At 31.2% G+C, this 23,101-nt stretch overlaps 1 protein-coding gene across 1 annotated transcript in view; it reads left to right on the top strand.

Annotated features, from left to right (window-relative positions):
* Positions 1-23,101, top strand: part of LOC145688817 (putative E3 ubiquitin-protein ligase HECTD2) — a 134,334-nt gene that overhangs the window by 106,967 nt on the left and 4,266 nt on the right. The window contains exons 8-15 of the mRNA XM_081762991.1: positions 6,200-6,355; positions 8,051-8,199; positions 9,045-9,232; positions 10,461-10,601; positions 10,942-11,064; positions 15,798-16,058; positions 20,109-20,183; positions 21,950-22,144. Of these exons, the coding sequence (XP_081619117.1) occupies positions 6,200-6,355; positions 8,051-8,199; positions 9,045-9,232; positions 10,461-10,601; positions 10,942-11,064; positions 15,798-16,058; positions 20,109-20,183; positions 21,950-22,144 (1,288 nt within the window). The remainder of the gene's footprint in view (positions 1-6,199; positions 6,356-8,050; positions 8,200-9,044; positions 9,233-10,460; positions 10,602-10,941; positions 11,065-15,797; positions 16,059-20,108; positions 20,184-21,949; positions 22,145-23,101) is intronic.

Raw genomic sequence — 23,101 nt, 5'->3', positions numbered from 1 at the left:
TCCTTCGTTTAGTTTTATTATAAGGAATACAGTACATTTCTTAACGTTCACTCTAAAATTAACGTTTAACAAGTGTATTCCATGTATTCCCCTCTTTATTATAAATACATACTTCATTTTCTTAACGTTTCACCTAAAATTAACATTAAAAGCTTTCTTCTATGTATTCCTCTCCCTCTATTATAAGTTCACAATTCAGTTACTTAACATTGAACTTAAAAATTAACATTTAATAGATTTCTTCCATTTATTCCCACCCACTTCATTATATAAGTACACACTTCATTTGCTTAACGTTTAACCTAAATTAACGTTTAATAGGTTTATTTCAAGTATTTCCCTGTTTATTATAAGTACATACTTCATGTACTTAACATTTAAATTAATATTAACGTTTAAGAGGTTTAATCCATGTATTTCCCTCTTTATTATAAGTACACGCTTCATTTACTTAACATTTAACCTAAAATTAACGTTTAACAGGTTTCTTCCATGTATTCTTCCCTCTATATTGTAAGTACGCACTTTATTTACTTGATGTTTAACCTAAAATTAACGTTTAACAGGTTTCTTCTATGCATTCCCCTCTTTAAGTATAAGTACATACTTCATTTACTTAACGTTTAACCTAAAATTAACAGATTTATTCCATGTATTCATCCCTCTGTATTGTATGTACACACTTTCATTTACTTAACGTTTGACATAAAATTAACGTTTAATAGGTTTATTCTATGTATTTCCACCCTCTTTGTTATACATAAGTATACTTTATATTTCTTAACGTTTAACCTACAATTAACGTTTAACGTGTTTTTCATACACTTTCCCCTATTTCTCATTCTAAATGGCAATTGTGTTTCCTTTCTTTTCTTTCTTCGAAAATCTGACTAAATTGAAATCTCAAATTTGCTGGTCAATAAATTCGGAACGAAACGTCTGCACAGGAAAGCATTTAACATGCATACTAAACAAATCAAAGTCTACCGCCATGCCAAGTTTGGTTAACATTGGTTGAGATTTCCTACGATATATATACATTATGCTCCGGAAATAAGCTAATAAACTTGACATACATGTTCAGGGTCTGAACTCAGGAAAAATATATCTGCGATTTACTCGGAAACACCAAATTACGGAGATAGGTCCAATTTAAGGTAATTAGTGGAATCGGTTATAGAGTGACTATACCAAATAAAACGATCGATAAACTTCACATACACATTCAGGTCCTAAATGGCTGGTTCCAGTGAATAACCGGCTAAGTCCGGAAAAGTCAATTTTACAGGAGAGCAGTTTAAAGGTAAATTTTACAGCAGTTACCAGTCTAATTTTGACATAACCAAATGCTGTAACTTCCTCAATTTTATGAATTCGCCTTAGCCGCTTCTACGCAATGTAGGACTCACCAAAAGAAGCACCTGTAAAATCTCAATTTTCAAAAAAAAAAAAAAAAAAAGTCGTTTAGCCGGTTATTCACTGGAACCAGCCAAATATAAGGAAAAAAGCTTATCTGTGATTTTCATCGGAAACGCCTAATTATTGGCATGTAGCTAGTGGAATTGGTCATAGGATAGCTACACTAAATGAAACAACCAACAAACTTCGCGTACGTTTAATACATTTTCGTTCTAACAGAGGCATCCACAGTAGACTACAAGATGGAGTTTTTCGGATATTTTATTCAGTGAAGCCACTAGTGGAATTGTCAGATTGTATACTTTGAATGCACCATATTGTATCCATGTGACACTTATTGTAAAATATATACAAAATTCTTTGAACTTAAAGGACAGTAAACCACTAATAAGCATGACATCAGCAATTTCAGTTTATAATTTCAATGTTGTCAACTCACAGTTTATTCATATATAACACGTAAGGAGCTTCACCACAGGACAGTGAACTAGGGATTTCATTTCTGAGTAGTTCATTATCATTACCGGGCATAATACCGAGGTCAGTGGATTTAAAACGAAGAAACGAACATATGATGATACGTTTAAAATTTTATAAGAAAAATTCCTTTCTTCATGTCCGACAGGCAGCAATGAACGTTAATATTCAAAACAATAAGGTCATTGGAAGCTTATGTTTTGCTTTGTATTCACCCGGAAGCAAATATTGAACGTGTCTCTTGAAAACAGACCGATCGAAAGCAGGTGTTCCGAGTTAAGCTTGTAAATACTAAAGAAGTTAATTCTCTATTCACAGTAGTCTTCGTATTCAAAGAAGAAGAAACAAATGACAACTGATAATTATTACATTCCCTTTTGTATCTTGAAAAAAGGATGATGTAATCTTCCCTCTTTTTACACTTTTCATTACATTGTTCTACTCAGGATAATGACTTTTGCGACATGTAATGCTACTTTCCTTATATTTAAGTTTCTCGTGTGTGCTTTGAAGACTCGGTTTATGATACAACTGATCAGAATTTTATAATTATCTGAGTTCATGACCTTCCTCAACTCTCTAAGTAAACAGACAGATGTCAGTCCTATCGCACAAACCTCTTAAATAAAGAAAGGAAATGAGAATGTGCTTAAATTTTAATAAAGAACATCTGTGCATCTGGTGATCATAAAGATAATTCACACACTCTAAGAGTATATCAAATTAAATATTTCTAGCTGACTAGTAAACCCTGACAATAGATTCCGCGTTAAATCGTAAAACAGGTTATATGAGGTCAGTGAAATCTTGCTGAATAAATGAAACGTCACTAAGAGCAATGACTTGCAAAGAACCAATCATCCTTTAAAGTGCTAAAATAATTTTTGGTCAACTTATTTTCAAAAAATGAAATGAAATGAAATCTTTGAGTTTTACGTCCCACGGTTATGCCGGTTAGGCTAAAGGAGACGGTGATGATGAGTAATGAATGAAACGGTGGAATGAAGAAAGTGGGAGGAAACGGGAGAACCCCGAGAAAACCCACGCACGCAGGGCTGGAATCGAACCCGAGACCCCGAGCACCAGAGGTGAACGCTCTACCACTGAGCCACCGCGGCCCAACTTATTTTCAAATCGCTATGTCTACAACTACCTTGTTTTTGTCATATATATGATTTTAAATTATTTTTAGATTTAAATAATTAAATAATATATTAATACTAATATATATATTTTATTCTTTTATGTAGACGTGAAATTATATTTAAAAAAAAGTATCATAAACTATCATGGGCACCCGAAGGGGAGGGCAGAGTGGGGCCCGAGCTCCCCCTGGCTCTCGTAAATGTATTAAATTTCTTTAAGATTTTCTGTATAATTTCTAAGATTTTCCTAACACAAATCAAAAATACCAAATATAGCAACCAGGGATTTGAGCCTCCCTAGAAAATTTTCTTCGGGTGCCCATGTAAACTAGTATGATAATGAAAAGCAAAATATGTAAAAGATCATAACTATAGTTTCAAAATATTGTAGCTTTTACAATCTACCAAAGCTCGTAGCTGGTTTTGAATGCATCCATATGGAGCTTTTAACCAAGTTTAGAATCCGTAATGACTTCGAGAAACAGGGTATTGCAATCACACAGTTCACGAAATTAACCTCCATTATTTGTACGATGAAAACAAAATATCGTATATTAGCGTTTTATTTAAGCGGTTTCATATCGCACTTTGCAACACATAATCCTAGAAATGCAATGCAAACTAAAAATTGTATCGCAAAATGTGATGAATTTATAATCACAATTTGTTGCCGAAGTGAGATATTTTTGCAACATAAAACAGTGTATTGTTGTCTTTCCTTCATGGCACAACGGATTTCTTTTGATCGTACATACAGATAAAGCTCAGTGATGAATGTCTGCGGAAATCTGACGGTTGTCAAGAATACAATCTACTTCGCACTACGTATCAAATTACTGGAAGCTGCGAAGCTGACGACGGAGACTATATCCCCCTCGATACTATATTATATATGTAAAAAAAGCTGATTAATGGGCTCTCGAAATCCAAGCTCTAAGTTTACTTTTCGGAAAATAGCTTACTAACTAAAACATGGAATTCTCTTCTGCTCTCCTATCTTTTCATAGTTGTTTCATAGCATGGTCCAGAAATATATCTGTATGTATTTGTGTGAATTTTGCTACACTCTCCAGTTATGGATTGAAATGATGAAAGGAAACCGAGATTTAAAGCATTTAATAATAATAGTAGTAGTAGTAGTAGTAGTAATAATAATAATAATAATAATAATAATAATAATAATAATAATAATAATAATAATAGAAGAAGAAGAAGAAGATTAACTGGGTCCTAGTAGTAATTGACTACAACGTGAGTTAGTAAATGATTATTTGTGTGAATTTAAGCTAAAACTGCAGGTTAACTTCGTGAACTATGTGATTGTAACACTTCGCTTCTCGAAGTCATTTCGGATTCAAAACTTAATAAAAAGCTCCATATGGACATATTCAACACCAGCTACCAATTTATGAAAATTGTAAGAGATAGAACATTTTAAAAATATAGTTGTTATGAATTTTCCCGTACTTTGCTTTCCATTATCATATTAGATTATGATACATACATTTTTTTATTATTTCACATCTACATAAAAGAATAAAATAGATAAATAAAATAAGTAATAATAAAGTTTTCCTTCACAGCCGAAAATGCGATACAAAACGTATAAATTGTGATGAAAATTTAAATTCATTTCACAATTTGCTACGCAAAAAGCAAAATCTTAAAAATATATATCGATAAATTATTGATTTTAAAAACTTTGCAGTTTTTCAGTGTTGTGTATTCCCTTTATGAACTTCGACAACATTATAATGATGTAAACAGGAGTACATCCAGGAAAGTGCATGATGTTATTCCTTATGTAGAATGTATATCGAAATTTCATAATTTAATAATATATTTTAGCTTTTTGTTTCGTGGGAAGCGTTTAGCTTCACACACACTTTACTAAATTATTGTGATGCTTTCATTTTCTTTTTAAATATGGCTTAGTGTCATTTTTCATGTGTTCATTTAAATTATTATGAACTCACATTAAGAAATAATTATATTAATCACTATACTTCGTTAGCCTTATTGTAGAAACTGGCTAACTACAAATTAGCAAACAAATATTAACATTCGGAAGCGACCATGCAAAATATAACTACAACAACAACGCAAATTGGAGTTCGTAAGTAGCGATTCATTGACAACCAAATAACACTTCGAATTGATCGTGCAAGACGTAAACGTAATTGTAACATAAATTGACGTTTGTGGAAAACTTTTATTATGGAGTTGTTATGATTAACAAAATAAAGTGCTAGAGACATATTAATCAAAACTAATAATCAGTCAGTAGGGGACAGTTTAAAAAATTCAACTTTAAAATGTAACTTTAAGGCAGTGGTTCCCAACCTTCTTTTTTTTACCTATTTACACACTGTACTGAACACCCACAACACCGCGACACACTTACTTGATTTAATAATAATAATAATAATAATAATAATAATAATAATAATAATAATAATAATAATAATAATAATAATAATAATAATAATAATAATAATATAGTTTAAAACTATACGTTTCTGTGAAGTATTGACTCTATGTAATACTGGGCATTGTTTCAGCCGCTAAAGGCGTTGACTAGTACAGTCTGTTTCAAAATTGATTTTAACTAATATAATGCTTCATGATTTTTAGATTCTAAAATTCCCCGACACACTCTATGAGACTGCGCAACACACCGTTGTGTCGCGGCACACCGATTGGGCATCACTGTTTTAAAGAACAAGATAACAAAATATAGTTAATTAGTAACTGGAAATGGTCTTGCTTGTAAAGCACTAGTAGTTGCAGCCAAATAAGGAAAGTCATTAATCATTTCCAGGGGTCATCAGAGATCATCAGGGATCATTAGTATCCTTTAAGCAATTTGTTATACTATGGTTGACTGGGGCAACAGAATCGGTCACAGATTTCTCAGGCGAAATTTGAATCGCGGTAGACCAAATGAATACTCCCAATATCTAAATTTGAACATACATAGAACAACTGATAAATTAAACTCTACAGAGAAATAAATGTATAGTTTCTAAGTTTCCATTCCTCAAATAAATGGAAATATCACATTTATGATCTCGGTGAACACATGTGTTAAATACTGTACATAAGTAATGTCTAATATACTAATAATGTAACTAAGTAAGAATATGTTTCTTTTTCAGCTTGTACGACAAAGACAATGTAAGAGCCTTGTATATTCTTGTCCAAAATCCAGTGTTCGCTGCACAATCATCTTATACGATATTCGCTCATTTGCTACGACAAATCGTCACTTTGCCCAATCAGGATCATCAGTTGATGGTTCACTGGTTTAAAGTGTAAGTACAAAGTTAAATTATTACTAACACTAGTTTGTATTCCGTAATCAAGTGGAAACCAAATAGCAAAGATACGCATGATTGAAAATTCTTGAAAAGAAGATAATGGTTGATATTGTAATTAAAGAAATTGAAGATTTAAAAAAAATGTTGGCCTTTAAGATATTATTGCTGCCATTGTAGCAAATAATCAATTTCCATAATAAATGTATGTCGCAACGCATCAGTGTTTCTTTATACATCATTATTATACGGCGTTGTCTACCTAAATGGTGATAACTCAGAAAAAAAATTCTGCCACACTTATAGGAGTCTGAATGCGGTAAATAGAGTCATACACCCTATTGAAACAGTCATTTTACTACTATCTCATTCCTTTCCTTACTGAACGTTGTCAGTTGAAGCTCTCAACATATAAACTGCAAATAAATAAATAAGTAAAAGCTGATACTAAAAGTTTTACAACATAATTTTTAGTAGTAGTAAAATAATATAATGTAAAATTGTCAAAGAATTACAAGAAGTTTTCTTGTTCAGCAGTGAATCTGTAGGTCGATTGTGACGTTATAATCTTTGGTGACGTGATGCTTAGCAGCGAAAATCTTCTTGAAAACACTGGCTACTTTTGATTATAGCACCTTGTAAAGTTTTCGTTTACTGCAATACGAATTTTGAAAAATTAAAAATCGCCAATAATACATAAATAACGCATTATCTCCAAGCAGTAAATCTAGTAGAAAGAAAACCAAAGATATTACCTTTGCTCCCTTATAAATAACTTAAAAAGTATTACACAAACCCTACATCTAGAAATACACATTGAAGTAAACATTGTTATCTAAACTCTAATATAAACGTCTCTAATGTCATAGTAGAATTAGGGATCTATTTTAAAGCAATTGTGGTTGTCAACTGACCAGCACTTTTGTCAGACTCAACTATATGTTTCAATTATTCTTAATCTATTTTGAGGATTATGAGCAGGTGTCGGTAATTTAATTTTTCAGAGTTTGTAATCTTAACCGCAATTATCATCCTCTATTCGACTACATAATAAGTTCAAATGCAACAGAGTCCACACAAAGAAAAAAGTGACATACACATAAAATACACTTCACATTAGAGAAGTAACGCAACAGTGTGAGTGTTACTTTTGCTATGATAATTACACTTGCATGTAGTGGAAGAAAATTATAAATCCTAATTTTGAATTATGCATTTGGTATAGACCCTTACTTAGTAAATGAAGTTAATTTTAATTACTATGATATTAGTATAATTTAAAATTGAAATTCAACGCAAATGTATTTTTATTTTACTTGGTAATTCTTTTGATTAATTTAATTTTGACACCTTTGCTATTAATTCAATGTTAGAATTCAAACAAATTCCTTTAGTTTACAATTTGTTTCAAACAATTTAATTATTTTCGAACCAAAACAACATTAACCTTTTTTTGTTTGAAGAAGGAAACACTACTTTAAAGGTTTTGGTAATTGAAATTCAACCAAATTCCAAACATTCCTGGGAATAGGTTTAATTAATATAGTTAGAGAAGAAGCAGAATTTTCCCCTTACAAACAACCTCTAACAATAATGATAATAATATTTGTTCTATCAATTTATATGTTTGTGTACTCTCCAATGATATGCAAAACAAGAATAATAAATGAATATTATATTATTTCTTTACAGTCTTGAAGTAGAGAAGCTGCGAATGATTGTTCGACACATTATCCAATTCATCACCATTCGTCAGTTTCCTCCAGCCGACAAATCTCTGCCTCCTCTTAGCAAAAGCCGATGGTGGATTCCCACAGGAACAAAAGTACTTGCTCTTATCAGTAAGTATGCATTTTCTGTAGATTGAACTGGAGATAATTTGAATATATCTTACGTATTTTCCATTTCAAGTCATTGTGTCAAGGTCAGTATAATAGTAACGTTAGGTCTCTTCCACGTGTAGCTTCGCAAAGCATTTACTACGGCAACTTTGATACTGATCATTGCATTCAAGAATGAATAGTGAATTTTAAACTCATTCTTGTAGAATGCTTTAGCTTGAAAAATTATCTCATAAACATTAGAACACAAAACCATATCATTTGAATACTAGTATTCTTCCTTACAATGAGTTATCGCTTGTATTGAATTATTGGATATACATTTCGTGTGTGGATCAAATCTAATGCTTATTATAACTAGTCTTTAAAAACAGAAATTGAATACTACATAATAAGTAATGTTATTCGCTTCGCTTGTAATTTTTATGCCTTAATTCTTCTTTGCACATATTGACTTAGTTTAATGTTTACTTCTTTCGGAACACTAAATTCGTAAATTAACAAAAGTTATATTTTCGCATTTATTTACAATAGAAATACGAACTATGAAATGTTTCCTTTCATATTAAACGTTTAAATATTGCATTTATTTACTTCAAAAAAGTTATAACTGTTTAGCTTTGAAGCTACATTTCAAGCTCATTTTATTAATTTAGGAAGAATGTTTTCCAATTGAGATGTAAAACAGCACGTGCGAAATAAAACAATAAACACATTTGAAAGTTAAAATATACCAAAGAATATTTGAAATAATAAATTTAAAGTATTATAATATTATAATCCACACTCCTTTGAATATATTTTCCATTTCAATGACATGTAACATCATTGTATCTAATTTTCAGATGCAGCCAATAATTCAAGCAACCCTCCTCTTTTGGAATATACGGAATTTTACAACAGTGCGTTGGATCATATGGATCTCATGCAAGAGTACTTGAATTGGCAGAATCCACAACGGCCTGGTCAATTTTCCTATTGTCAGTATCCATTTATTCTCAGCATTGTGGCCAAAAGAATCATCTTAACGAAGGTAAATTTATCTGTGATTTATTATTATTATTATTATTGTTGTTATTATTATTATTATTATTATTATTATTATTATTATTATTATTATTATTATTATTATTATTATTATTATTAATTATTATTATTATTATATTTTTGCAAAACGAATACAATTTCTTTTGTAAGACACAATACACGTAAAGTTACGAAGAGAAAAGATTCTAAATCTATGACAGGATGTATCGTGTCTCTCTAGTAGACCTAACATATCTTCCATTTCATCTCTGTTATGAATCTTTAACTTTTCCCTCACGTTTTGGAAAAGGATACGTTATCCTTGCATAGATAATTTATTAAATTAGGAGTTAACTGAAACTTAACTTAATTCAAAATTTTAAGTCACACGTAAATTATAAATTCACATATTTTTGCGCTGTAACTATAAAGATTCCATCACGATTTATAGTTTCAATATTTACAATTTATTGATTTGTAGCAAAAATGAAATAACGAGAATAAAATTGAGGAAGAACAACCAGAACGTAAAGAAACTTAACAAAAAATACCAACAAATTATAATTTATCAGTACTGTGATTTTCCGTAAATGATTGTTTCTGTTATGAACTTTTAATACTAATTTTGATGTTTAAAAAACATGTTATTAAAAGCAAAACATACGAAAGAAGAAAATATCTGTGTAGAGGTAAAATAATTTTACGCGAAGATGTCCCATGTTTTCCTACTATGAGACATGTTCTTATTTCACAGTGGGAAGTAAATCTTGCGATTGTTGTTAACTTTTAATATTAATATTAATGTTTAAGAAATATGTTACTAAAAGTATGCCAAACGGTGTTTTGTATGTCTCTAAACTTGTAAGACAAAATCTTTTTTAAAAGTAGAGTAATTATTTTTAAAAGTGAAAGAAGAAAGTAAAATGAAAGAGGTAAAATAAATCATGGTCCTATGTCCCTAGACTATTAAACTTTTCTTTTCCAAAAGTGGGAGGTAAATGCAACTGGATTAGGTCTTTTTTATTGGAAACGAATATTTATTTCAGTAATGAAATGAAGGTGTTTAAAATAACTTTTACAGACATGAAAGTAAGTGGAATCAGTAATTTAAAGTAGGTGGATCAGTCGAAGTAAATATAGTAGTGGTATGTTACTCTACAATAAATATATTTTTTTAATGTTGATTTTGGTATTTAACTACGCTGCTTAATAATAATATAAAATTTTCTTTCAAGGATTCTGAGCAACAAATGATCCTGACAGCGCGGCGATCTCTAGTGGCAAAAGTGGCCAGACACCAGGCCCCACAAATCGACATTTTCTTCCTGAACATTCTAGTGCGACGATCTCATCTTGTGAATGATTCGTTACATGAGGTGAATTATAATGTTTCATTTTCCTTTGTATATCTATGTCGTAGTCATATGATTAACTGATAATTAATAAAATAACAAATGAAAGTTTTACACTAATCTTAAAACATTATAATGATTTTAATGATTTTACAATTAAGAGAATTGAAATGTATACATTATATGTATATTTGATGAACTTATATTTTAACTTCTTAAAATTATTTGAAAGTTTGAAAAATTGCCTAGTTTTTTCTGTAATGGCATAATGTCACTGACACGGAAGTAGTCCAATCAAAGAGTAACACACAATGTTAACTTATGTGCAATTCATAATCAATTATATCATTGTCCTTCTTCTCAGATCGCGAATAAGCAGAAAGACTTAAAGAAAAAGCTCAAAGTGTCCTTTGTTGGTGAACCAGGTCTAGACATGGGTGGCCTAACAAAAGAGTGGTTCCTTCTGCTCATAAGGCAGATCTTCCAGGTAATGTTTCTCTCTCTCTCTCTCTCTCTCTCTCTCTCTCTCTCTCTCTTCTAGGATATTGTAACTTTCAGTTGAAATCTTTTCAAAAGCTTCCAGAAACAAATAATAAACTGAAAGATTTTAAAAAAACAATCTTCCCTTAAAAATTTTACATAAGACATGCATGCAGTTTACATATTAAACGTATACTTATACGTAAATGTTTACGTACTTAGAATTTAATAGAGGAAAGATAGCACGGTTTCGACAACTAATGTGACTAACTAGATATAGCTTCAACTAATTATAGATTATTTATTTTTAAAAAATCTCAAATGTTACTATTACAAAACTGTTTTTATTACATTACGTAGTTCATAAAGTAAGAAATGAGAATATAAATTATTACCTAAATACCACGATTTAAAGTGCTAGACTAGGAGTTTGTTGTAGAACTTATCTCAGTTTTAAGATTGTCTTCAGTTGTCACGTTATAATCGAATAAAATAATAGTACACATAGACCATTGATGATATCTACCTGTCATTAAGTAAGTCAAATCAACGCTAATGTAATAAATTAAATAAGCATGGCTTTTCATCTAATATAAATTTTAAATAGTTTTTGTACTATTGTATTATTTACATTCTTTATCTATGTTTACACGATATAGTGAAACATTAGTTTACAAAAATAGAATTTTAAAAATATGGTAGTTTGAAATTTGTCTCGCATTACATATAACTTTATAAATAATTGCATTGTTTAAAGTACTTCAATAATTTTGGTTAACATTTAAAATATGTTTACTTGGAATGGAACCTACATCTTGTAACGCCCCCATCCGTAGCCTAGCGGACAAGGTGGGAAAAACCAATCCAGCCTGGCCTCAGAAGGGGCTTTACACGAGCAAGCATCCGGAAAGCTCAGGCTGTTATTTCAATTCGGAAATTCAGAGGAGTAATAGTTCATAAATTAACAGTAAATATATATATATATAAACAAATAACAACACAACCAATTCAAGAATAAATGTTTATTACAAATAAATTACAATAATTAATTTGTCTTCTCGCTGCCAAGTCAAAATCTGGATTCAATAATAATTATTTTATTTCTCAGTTTGAGAAAAGAAAAAAATAAATTAATATAATTCCAAAGAATCGTTCGCTGAATCGTAAATCTTCAAATTGAATAATAAAGCCAATTCTCCAGTCAAGTCAGGAACCTCTAAAGTTTGACGCAAATATTCGAGGCCAGTCAAGGACCTCTCACATTTAACTCCAATATGAATACTCAAGGCCAGTCCAGGACCTCTCTTGTCTAGTACTAATATATTCCTTTCTTTAAAAACAAGAAATAAATTCGTACCTTTAATCGAGTGAAGATTTCCCTTTCTCTCAAAACGAAGAAAAAGTTTCATAAATTCTTATCATAAAAAGAAATTATTCTTATTAATTTGTCGCAATTTAGTTTGAAAATAGAAAATTCCCGACGAAAAACAACCGCAAACAACTTTGCTATACTCAATTGAATGCGTTCCAACATCGAAACATCTGAAACACAAACCGGTCAAACATACTCCAAACAGTACGAACAAGTCAAACGAAGTTTTCTTTTTTAAAGAAAAGAGAATTAAATTTTACTGTCAGTTCTTCAGAATTCAAAAACAGCATTAATAAGCCTTTCGGATTTTACTCTTTGAATCAAAAACATGAATTTCAGACCTGTAATAAACATAGGATGAATAGCACATTTCATAGGTTTCGGGTACAAATCCCTCCACCTTTGTTCCCCTGGATTTGCCGAGCTTATTCACGATAATTATTCCACTGAAAACCTAACCAAATGGAACCAACAAGACAACCCACAGAATACACATAAAGACGTAGACAGACAATCTAATAGAAAAATTGAAAATTAACTCACCTCTGAAAATCCACGTTTTTACCTCAACTTTCTGTAGTTTCTCTGCCCTCAATCATCTCGGACTCTCTTATCAAAACAAGAATATTCCACTGTAAGGTGAGGTTATGCTCAGGATTCAATTTAAATGATCTCAATTCAATTTGAAACTCAATTGAGAAAATGGGACGTAGATCCACAATTTCCCACATTCACGAAATCGAGAAAAAAATATATACACAATTATAATTACGTGATTCTGAGTATTACTCATGCACCTTTCTGCAATTTGCTTGCTAATAGAAGCAGAGAGAACTAAACCAAGCCTCCCTTCCAACACTTTTATCGAATTTCCAAGCAACACTATTTTCACTAATTTTTTAAAAATATGCAAATACACTAAATATTGCAGAAAATGAAATATCACTATAATCATAATCCTCACTTGTAATGGATATTCTTATTTCCTTCTATAACACACTCTTCTACAAACGAAGACTTCAATTCAATACAAGAAACGTGAACCAACACGAAACGTCCATTTAGATTCATAATCCATTCGAACAGCTTAATCCCTCCAGATGTTACCCGTTCGTACAACACAGCCCAAGTCAGCTAGCCGAGGCCAGCTACTTACGGCCGCAAAGCCGTGACCATGCGCAGTCAACGACCAGCGCATAAGCCAAGACCTTGATATTTCTCGGTTACGAAAGGCAAAGGAAATCTCACAAACGTTATTTTTACATTTAATTCTTTCTCTCTTAATTTTAAAAAAATTCGCAGATGATATTTCTTTTATATAAGCTTATGTCTCTTGCTGTAACACATAATATTAAATACAATAATAGTAATTTTACCATTTTTCTTATCGAAGATTTTACATTTTTATTTTTATAATTTCTTTTTTTTTCCTGTGACTTGTAACGGGCACGTTACAATCTGAAAAAATATGTGAATTCCGCGTTCTGTAAAAATGAAACAAAAATATTACACAAAACATATATAAAGACTTTTACTAGTATTCTGTAGAAGTTTAGATGTATTGCAACACATGCATATATTCGTTATAAATGTATAAAGGTAATTTCCAGAGAATTGCTGCAACTTTGCACTACTTTCATATGTTTTAATATTTTATCTAAAGACAAGTTCTAGCATTTATCTAACGTAGTTCATTGGGTAGGATCGAGTAGGATTTCTTCCTGTAGCTAAGAAATGTATATGAAAAATGGAAGTGAAGGAGCTGAAGTGAAGGGATAGATTAAGAATCATATTTAGGAATGTCAGGTGTACAATTACTAAGCGTAAATGGCTACACCATTCACATATTCACTTACATGTATCAGTTAATATTCTTCCGATATAAGACATTTTGACTCCGATAATGTTAAAAAGCCAGAGTCTTGATAGATGTACATTATTATTTCAAAGTACTGTATCTTTTTGATTAATTGAAGCACTTATACCTTGCTATTATTACTTAGATAAAAGTGGATTCCTTCTAATGGATTTTTTTTTGTCAATAACTTCTGAATAATTAATTAAATAAAGTCTAAGTCCTTTGTTAGTAAGCTTTATCTTTATATTGTGGTAATAATACTAGAACCAATTTTATTCCTTCACTTAATAGTTACTCAAGAAAGAAAAGTTGGAATTCTACTTTTGAATGTCAGTTAATATTCTTCCGATATAGCATATGCTGACTGTTGACTGCATATATTCACTTTGTGTTATCATACGCATTGGGAAAAGACTATGTACTGAACACAACTTGTTCTAAATATTGTTATTGTCGAAATCTGAATTATCCAAATTTGTGATTTGCCTTAGCTATTCAGCTCATAATTCTGACAATATGTATATATTCGAAGAATGGGAATGGTCCTAGATGAAGTTTTAGTTATGATTATCTAATTGGATCTATTTACGTCTAGTGGCTCCCATCTAAACATCCATTTGAAGTTTCTTTGAACTTTCCAGTTTCCACTGATGATTGCGTTTCGGCATTCCAGACCATGCAGCACACTATTGTTTTATATATTCGTCATTGTTCCTAGCTGTTCAGCACCTGAAACAAATAAACCAAAGAACACAGCTAGAACTGCACAGAAATTTCGTAAAGCATGCATAAAAAGAAAGTATTTAAGTTGCTCTAGACGATATCGCAAACAGCAAAGCTCTATGTTCTATAGTTTTCACATAATTAAATTTTAAAATCAGGGAGATTTTGTGGAAAAATCCTCTTCTTGCACGGCATCGATCATCGAATGACACGTCTTCTACAATTTTCTAATCTACATTAGCATGTAAAACATAAGTGACGATTAACACAAATTATATTTAAACAAAAAATGGCAATTATAGATAAGCAGTAACAGAATTGATATTGTTAGCATATAGACATGGGACAAAATAAATAACAACGAATAAATATCAGCAGGAATAATACTAATGAAGATCTGTAACGATCAAAACTAGATCGTTAATAGTTTCATGTGAACAGCTGGTATTTCTTTGTCTTCGTTTCCTGTGTTATTGACCAAGCAGAAAAGTGAATGCATTCACTTAAAAATTTCACTCAATGTTTGCGCAGTGAGGTTAAAGTAAACTATTTTTTTTTCTCAGAAGGACATATTCAGATCCTAGCCATGTATATCACCTATATATTGTAATACAGTAGTTACTTTGCACACTGTTGTTTTCGAAATCTTTCAAGTAATTGTACCAGTATCGATATATCAGAACTGGATACAAATAACACTTATACAAATATCTTAGCCATTATCTTAGTTAAATTTACAAATGTGCCTTGAAATTTTGTAATTACACATTTTATTTTCCTCTTACAGCCGGACTACGGCATGTTCGTTTATTACCCAAACTCACGGTGCTATTGGTTTAGTACAGACCAAGAAGGCAATCTCCGAGAGTACAACCTAATTGGCGTTCTTATGGGCCTAGCTGTCTACAATTCCATTATTCTAGATCTTCACTTCCCTTCTATCTGCTATAGGAAGCTGCTTTCTCCACCTGTTGTACCACCTGTTGATTCCGTGGGCGTGGGGATAGTGAAAACTCCAACCATTGATGATCTGGCTGAGATTATGCCCGTAAGTTGAGAAGTATTTAAGATTAATTACAAATTAAGGTAACTGTGCAATAAGGTAAATATAATCAAGTGAACAAAAAGTCAAATTAAATCTTATAATTTATTAATTTTCCCTTAAGCATCAAACGGTTAAAATGTATAATGGTAATAACACTTTCTACAATTGATAAAGACTTGATAAAAATGTTAATAGAATTTGTCATAATAGTGAACGCAAATTCCAATTTGAATCTGGAAAATTTGGCCTTAATTCAACATCAGATTATTATTTAGCTCAACAGTTTACTTGATCTGTTCAGAAAATGCCGTTTTTCTTTATATTCAAAACAAACCATTTTCTTTATACTATTGTAATAAGAGGGATTTTATAATAATGATACTTGGAAATTCGCGCAAAATGAAGAGAAATAAACGATGTATGGGAAATTTAAAGAAGAAATCTTTCTTCTGACTATTCCAATTACTTCGTTCTATTTACAAAACATGTGTAGTAGGACTTTTATTATTTGTAAACATGAATTCAGTAATGATACAAAAAGTAGATCCGCTACCTTTTTCATTCTTTTTGTAACAATATGTTTAGTGTTTTAATATTTTTTTTTAATTTCAATATTTTAGATATTAGATTCTGTCTTACTTTTTTAGATTCTCCAATGTTAGTGAATGAAACAAATGACTTGAAATACATATTTAAATATTATCCACTTCATAATTAATTTAATTAAGATATTAATTAAAGAATTCATGCTGTCATTACTCATAAAATAAAACATACTAAAAAGAAGAAAAACACAAGGAAGTTGCATCACAAATGTAACTCTAAAACTTCGATACTTTTCTTCCATATATCTACATATCCATTCAATGCCTAAATTATTAACTGACGACATGGAACCTATTATGTCTATAAATAATGTGTCAATTTCCATTAAACTAGCGCTTTAATTAATATTTATTACGTCAAAATAGTACTGTACTCTTTCTATAGATAAAAAATTGCAATACCCACTCTGCATACATTGAAACGGTATTGACATTTCAGACCTTACCACGAACCTTAATCAAAGAAAAATGAGTTAATTACGTGGCGCATTACGTAATCAACTTTGAACTGTAGGAATAGCAAGGCTTTGTAAATAGATTCCTACAAATTCTATAGTTGTATTATTAGCATACTCTATTATCTTTGAAAGGTAAAACGCAAGTTTATGTCTGGTTTGTTTGTCTTTTATTCAGTATATCTGGAAAATAAATAAATAAATAAGAAATGAAACTGTAGATAAAAAGAGTTCAAATTCGGAATCAACATCCTCAATCTACCATGTATACAATTACTTAGTTAGAGCTCCTCCGTGGCTAAGCGGTTAGCGTACGCGCCTTTGGCGTGGGAGACCCGGGTTCGATTCCCGGTGGGAGTTCATGTGGTTCGGATTCCACGTTAATCAGTAGATCCACGTCTCATATAGCCTCGCTGCTGAACGGGACGTTAAATTCAAACAACGAACAATTACTTAGTTTTTTTAACTTTAAAACGATAATTTTTAAGTTAACATGTGTTAATAATATTTCGTTTGTATAAAGTATCATATGAATTCCTCCACATGTGTTATGATGAAGTTGCCAGTCGTGTATACCTGTTCATAATGACATTGTTACAAGTATTAATAGAATGTTCCATCTTGTAGTATACCTTGAAAACAAAACAAACAAACAGACAAAAAAGTCCAAAATTAAACTTCAAATTATATATCAGCATTGCACAGACTTCATTCTGTCAATAATTTGCAAACATGTCAATGCTTTCGATTGAATGGACTTAGATTCCACATAGTTTGACATACCACAACTGAACCATTATCGACCTTACTATTCTGACAAATGACATTCTTGTACGCTTTGTTAAGCTTGAATTGGAGAAACTTAATTCAGATTCTTTAAAGATTCCAAGGGAACATCTATCAAGATTCTCATTCCATTGGCTTCACACATGATCAGGAAAGATTCTAATATCCAAGTATTTGATAGATGTCGGCCAGTACCTACCTCAATTTTTTAATATACAGAACATTCCTAACAGAACATTCATGGGACAAGCGGAGCTGCCGAACAAGAAAACACATCCATTTGTGTATAGTTCGACTAACAACATACAATGTCGTATTTATTATCAAAGTGCTAGCAGCGATATTGCATTTACTTCCATATATTGGATTTCAGATGTTCTTACGTAGTAGTGGATGAGACTTTCAATAACAGAAGGGACTGTGGAGTAATAACAGTAATAATAAGCTTAACATAGTATCTTTGAAGTCTTGATACTCCCGAACACTAAGTAGAAAAAGCGCTGAACTAGAAAGTTCTTATGAAGTTTTTAAAAGGTGACTTTTTTTTTTTAACTATCCACAATTAATAACAGGAAGAAATTACTTTCAGTTTTAATATTATTTTAATATTATTTTCAACATGCTGTTTAAAGATTCAGTCCGAACGAAAGAAAAAAAATATTATTATATGTGTTTTTATGTTTAGCATAAATGTTGTGTAACTAGCAGAGAGTCACCTTCTTTTGTTCGCAATCTCTTTTCCAACGTAGTTTTCTGTCTCAAATAAATATTCATATCAGTAGTTACAGTGTTCATTAAAGTTTTCACTTTAGTACGAGACGTTAATACCAATTCTTAATATTGAGCCAAACACAAGATTATTTTAATTTTTTCGGGAGGGAAGGTCAAATTTATTAACAGATTTAACCAAATGTTGAAGATGCTTTAAGCATTTTGGAGGTGAAGACAAGGAAGAAAGTGATTTGTAGCTCAAATCACACAATGCTTGTATTCAATTTAAATATCTTATAAAAAGTATTGTGCTTAAGATAAATTAGACTTGAAATATAATGTCTCTTCTTGATAAGAAAATTACACAGAAAAAAGTTAGAATCAGATACGTAAAATTTTCATTTTAGTGCTCTTTAAAATGTTTTATTTCTGATAAATACTTTGGAAAGTTAAGTGTTAAGAGTAAATTATATTTGTAATAAAAATTAATAAAAATATTTATTAGAGAATGTGTTGTAGTTAGAATTGTACAATTCGTCATTTTATTGTTTTATTACGATTCACTCTTTGTGTTGTTTATTTCCTTCGAGGCCTCTCTGAATTTTACCTAACTTAAACAATTGTTAATTTTACCTATTTTATTTCTTATTTACTTAGTTACTTACTCTCCGACACTACAACCCTGGGTGGACTTCGGCCTCTTCAAAAGTCTGCCTTCATTCCTTTCTGTTACTCATCTTATCTCGTCATCATTTCATTTTCATACTCTTTAAGTCGTTCATTACGTCATCTGCCCATTTCAGTCTAGATTGTCCTCTTCTTCTTCTCATCTAGAGTCTCCCTTTATACATTTTCTTGGGCATTGCCGTGTGTCATCCTTTCCACATGACTTAGCCACTGTATTCTCTGTGCTTTGATGAATATTACTATGTCTTCTTTCTTAATTAATTTGTTAAGTTAATCGTTGAAGCTTATTCTCCATTTATCATCTCCCTTCACCTGTCCATAGATCCTTCTTAGTATTTTCCGCTCCAATGTCCAAAGAACGAATGTTTCTCTTCTTCTTTCGTTGATAGTACCTACGTTTCTGACCCTTGTAACACTACTGGTCTAACCAATGTTTTGTATATCAATATTTTTGCCGTTTTGGATATTAATTTACTTTTGGACACTTTCATGTTGGCATAATAAAGTTTATTTCCCGACTGTATTCTGTCCTGGATACAAGTACTTATTCTATTGCTTCTATCGATTAGTTATTTTATTTTTAAAAAAGTCCTTCGATAGGGGATTGCAGTACGATTTGAAATATCAGAACCAATTAGGTTTAAACGTATAGACTAATCAATCAATCATTTCTTAGCTTTGGTCAAATATTTGGATGTATTTCTACTTCCTTAATCATCCAAATATTTCTAGAAATTTGTTGAGTTACTATTATGGAGTAATCTAAGCATTTGTTTTTTAACTATGATAACTATTTGCTTCTATTGCAGGATGTTGCAAGGGGTCTTGCTGAACTTCTGGCGTACGAGGGTAACGTGGAGGAAGATATGTGTATGAGTTTTCAGGTAAGACTATCTTATACAGTAGATTAATATTCACTTTCGATTATTAGTAATGAACAATTATGATACATGGAAACTTTATATATATACCGGTACTTGTAGCTTGTACTATCAACAATCATTCCTTCATATACATTGAAACAAATTTCACTACATTCCAGTATCTTTCTCTTTTTCCTAGAAACATAAATATGAACACACTTTTAAATTATACGGGAAACAAAACAATTGTAGGTAACCCATACTAAATAGAAAAAATATTTTATCGTTTAAAATTTTGTGTTTTCAACATAAATTTTGTTGGAATCCAAAGTAACATTTGTTTCCTTTTTACTACATTTCCGTGCGCGCCTCTATGTGAAAACACACCAATATTACTATCATAATTCCAATGTTTTATTCTTGCATTCATATACTTTTCTATATTTTAGCTTCGAATAAAATCTTCCTAAATACAGATAAATGTATATATTTTAGACATCTCTCGTCGACCAATGTTGTCATATATAACTAACTAACTAACTCTATGGCCTATGGAACCCGGAGGTTCAGTGCCGCGTTCACAAAAGCTCTCCACTGACTTCTAGGGGCGGATCCAGAACCGACTTCTGGGGGGGCGGTGGGTTGTCATACTGCTACTTTTAAGGGCTCCAAACTTTGGGATGGGTTTTATTTATATATAAAAAATAAGAAAATTTCCTCTTCTGGGGGGGGGGCGATCGCCCCGATCGCCCCCCCCCCCTGGATCCGCCCCTGCTTCTATCCTTAGCTAATTGCATCCAGTTTCTACTTCGTATTCCTATCTCTGCGAGATCCATCTTAATATTATCCTCCCATCTGCGCCTAGGTCTTCCTAATGGTCGTTTTTCTATGGGTCTACCAGTCAAGACTTTGAAAGCGTTTCTACTTCCTTCCATTCTAACTACATGACCTGCCCACCTAAGCCTCCTAGACTTGACGACCCTAACAATGTTGGGTAAACCGTATAAACTATGTAGTTCCTCGTTATGAAGCTTCCGCCATTCCCCATTCTCGTTCCTCTTGGGTCCGAATATTCTTCTCAGGATCCTGTTCTCAAATACTTTCAGTCTATGTTCTTCCCTCAGAGCAAGCGACCATGTTTCGCAACCATACAGAACAACAGGCATGATTATCGTTATATATATTTTAAGCTTCGAATTCCTCGACAGAATTCGCGACGACAAGAGATTTTGAACCGAATAGTAACACGAATCCCCTGCTTTTAGTCGACATTTAATTTCTTCGTGAATATGTATATTACTTCTTGTCATATATATTACTTCTTTATATCTTGACTATCATTTAAAGATATCACAAATTACACAAGAAAAATGAAGACATTTTCATAATTCTTATATTGTGTCTACTTGCAAATTTACAAATCATTTATATACTCCACATAGTTACTATTGTGGGGGGCATATTCTGATTGAAATATCACAACATAGAAAGTAATATTTCTGCTCTAATTTGAAAATTAGTTTGTAACATTCTTCGTAAATCCGTGTTTATAAATCACTTTGCAGTACGTTAAAATACTCAAAGAAGAACATAGTAAATCATGAAAAGTAGTTAGAATAACATCTTTTAGCTTCTTAAAGAAAAACATAGTAAATCATGAAAAGTAGGTAAAGTAACATCTTTTAGCTTCCTTATACTAGTCTTGCAGCGACTTTCAGCTAATTTGTGACCATGAATACATTTGATAAATGCTACATAGATATTAAAATATTTATTTCTCTTTGCAGGTATCGCTTGAGGAGTACGGTGATGTAAAAACGTACAATTTGAAAGAAAATGGCGAAAATGTACCTGTAACGAATGAAAACAGGAAGGAATATGTGGAATTGTATCTTGATTGGGTGCTAAATGCAGCAATTTATGAACAGTTTCGTGCCTTCTACCTTGGATTTCACAGTGTTTGTGCCTCTAATGCTCTCATTGTAAGTATAAAAAATTAATATTATTAAAAATCGTGTCTTAATAATCACGAGTTCCTTTGCAGTAACCACACAGTCCACAAATGCATACAATAATAAAGTAAAATAAATTTTCAAAAAATAAGAACAGAAACTTCTCTTTAACGTTGTCCCGGCATCCCATGGAATTAGAATTACAAAACTTTTTAAAAATGTAAGGTATCTATATTTTCTTTGCAAGATAGCTTAGAAAGAATTAATGCGTATACAGATATTTTCTTCGGTTTTCTTATGGGAATTCCCAGAAAATTGAATATCAAAATCATTTTTGTAGTCTGAAATCTCATCTAGATTTAATTTAAATAATTGTGTATATATATATATATATATATATATATATATATATATATATATATATATATATATATATATATATATATATATATATATATATATATGTGTGTGTGTGTGTGTGTGTGTGTGTGTGTATGAACAATAATGTAATCAATTATTATATCAAAAAGTTACAGGGTCACTGGGGATCAGTGGTACAGCGCGTGAGGTCCCTGGTTTGATCCCAGCTCTTGTCAAGTGAGCTTGTGGTGAACAAAAGAGTGCATAAGTTTTCTCGGCGTTCTCCTGTTTCCTCCCACTTCCTTAATTACACTATTTCGTTCACTGTCCATTATTACCGTCTTCCTTAGCCTTGGAGGATAATCGTAGGACGTAAAACTAAAAAAAAAAGTTAAAGCTAATGACGATAACATTCTTAATATTAGATTGAATATATATATATATATATATATATATATATATATAATGTTCTGTATATTTAGATTAAGATGTTACCTTGGAAAGTAATTTAAAAATTAGAATGTTTGTAAGATCCCATGTTCATAGAAGTGAAATACAACTATATTGAGTAAACTACTATAATTGAAATATTGTAAAGTGTGTTGTGTTGTACAAAAGTAAAAACCG

Source organism: Thermobia domestica, chromosome 1 (assembly GCF_964235325.1).
Source record: "Thermobia domestica chromosome 1, izTheDome1.hap1.1, whole genome shotgun sequence".
NCBI lineage: Eukaryota > Metazoa > Arthropoda > Insecta > Zygentoma > Lepismatidae > Thermobia > Thermobia domestica.
Note: the sequence above shows the minus strand (reverse complement) of the source record. Positions and strands in the feature narration are given on the sequence as shown.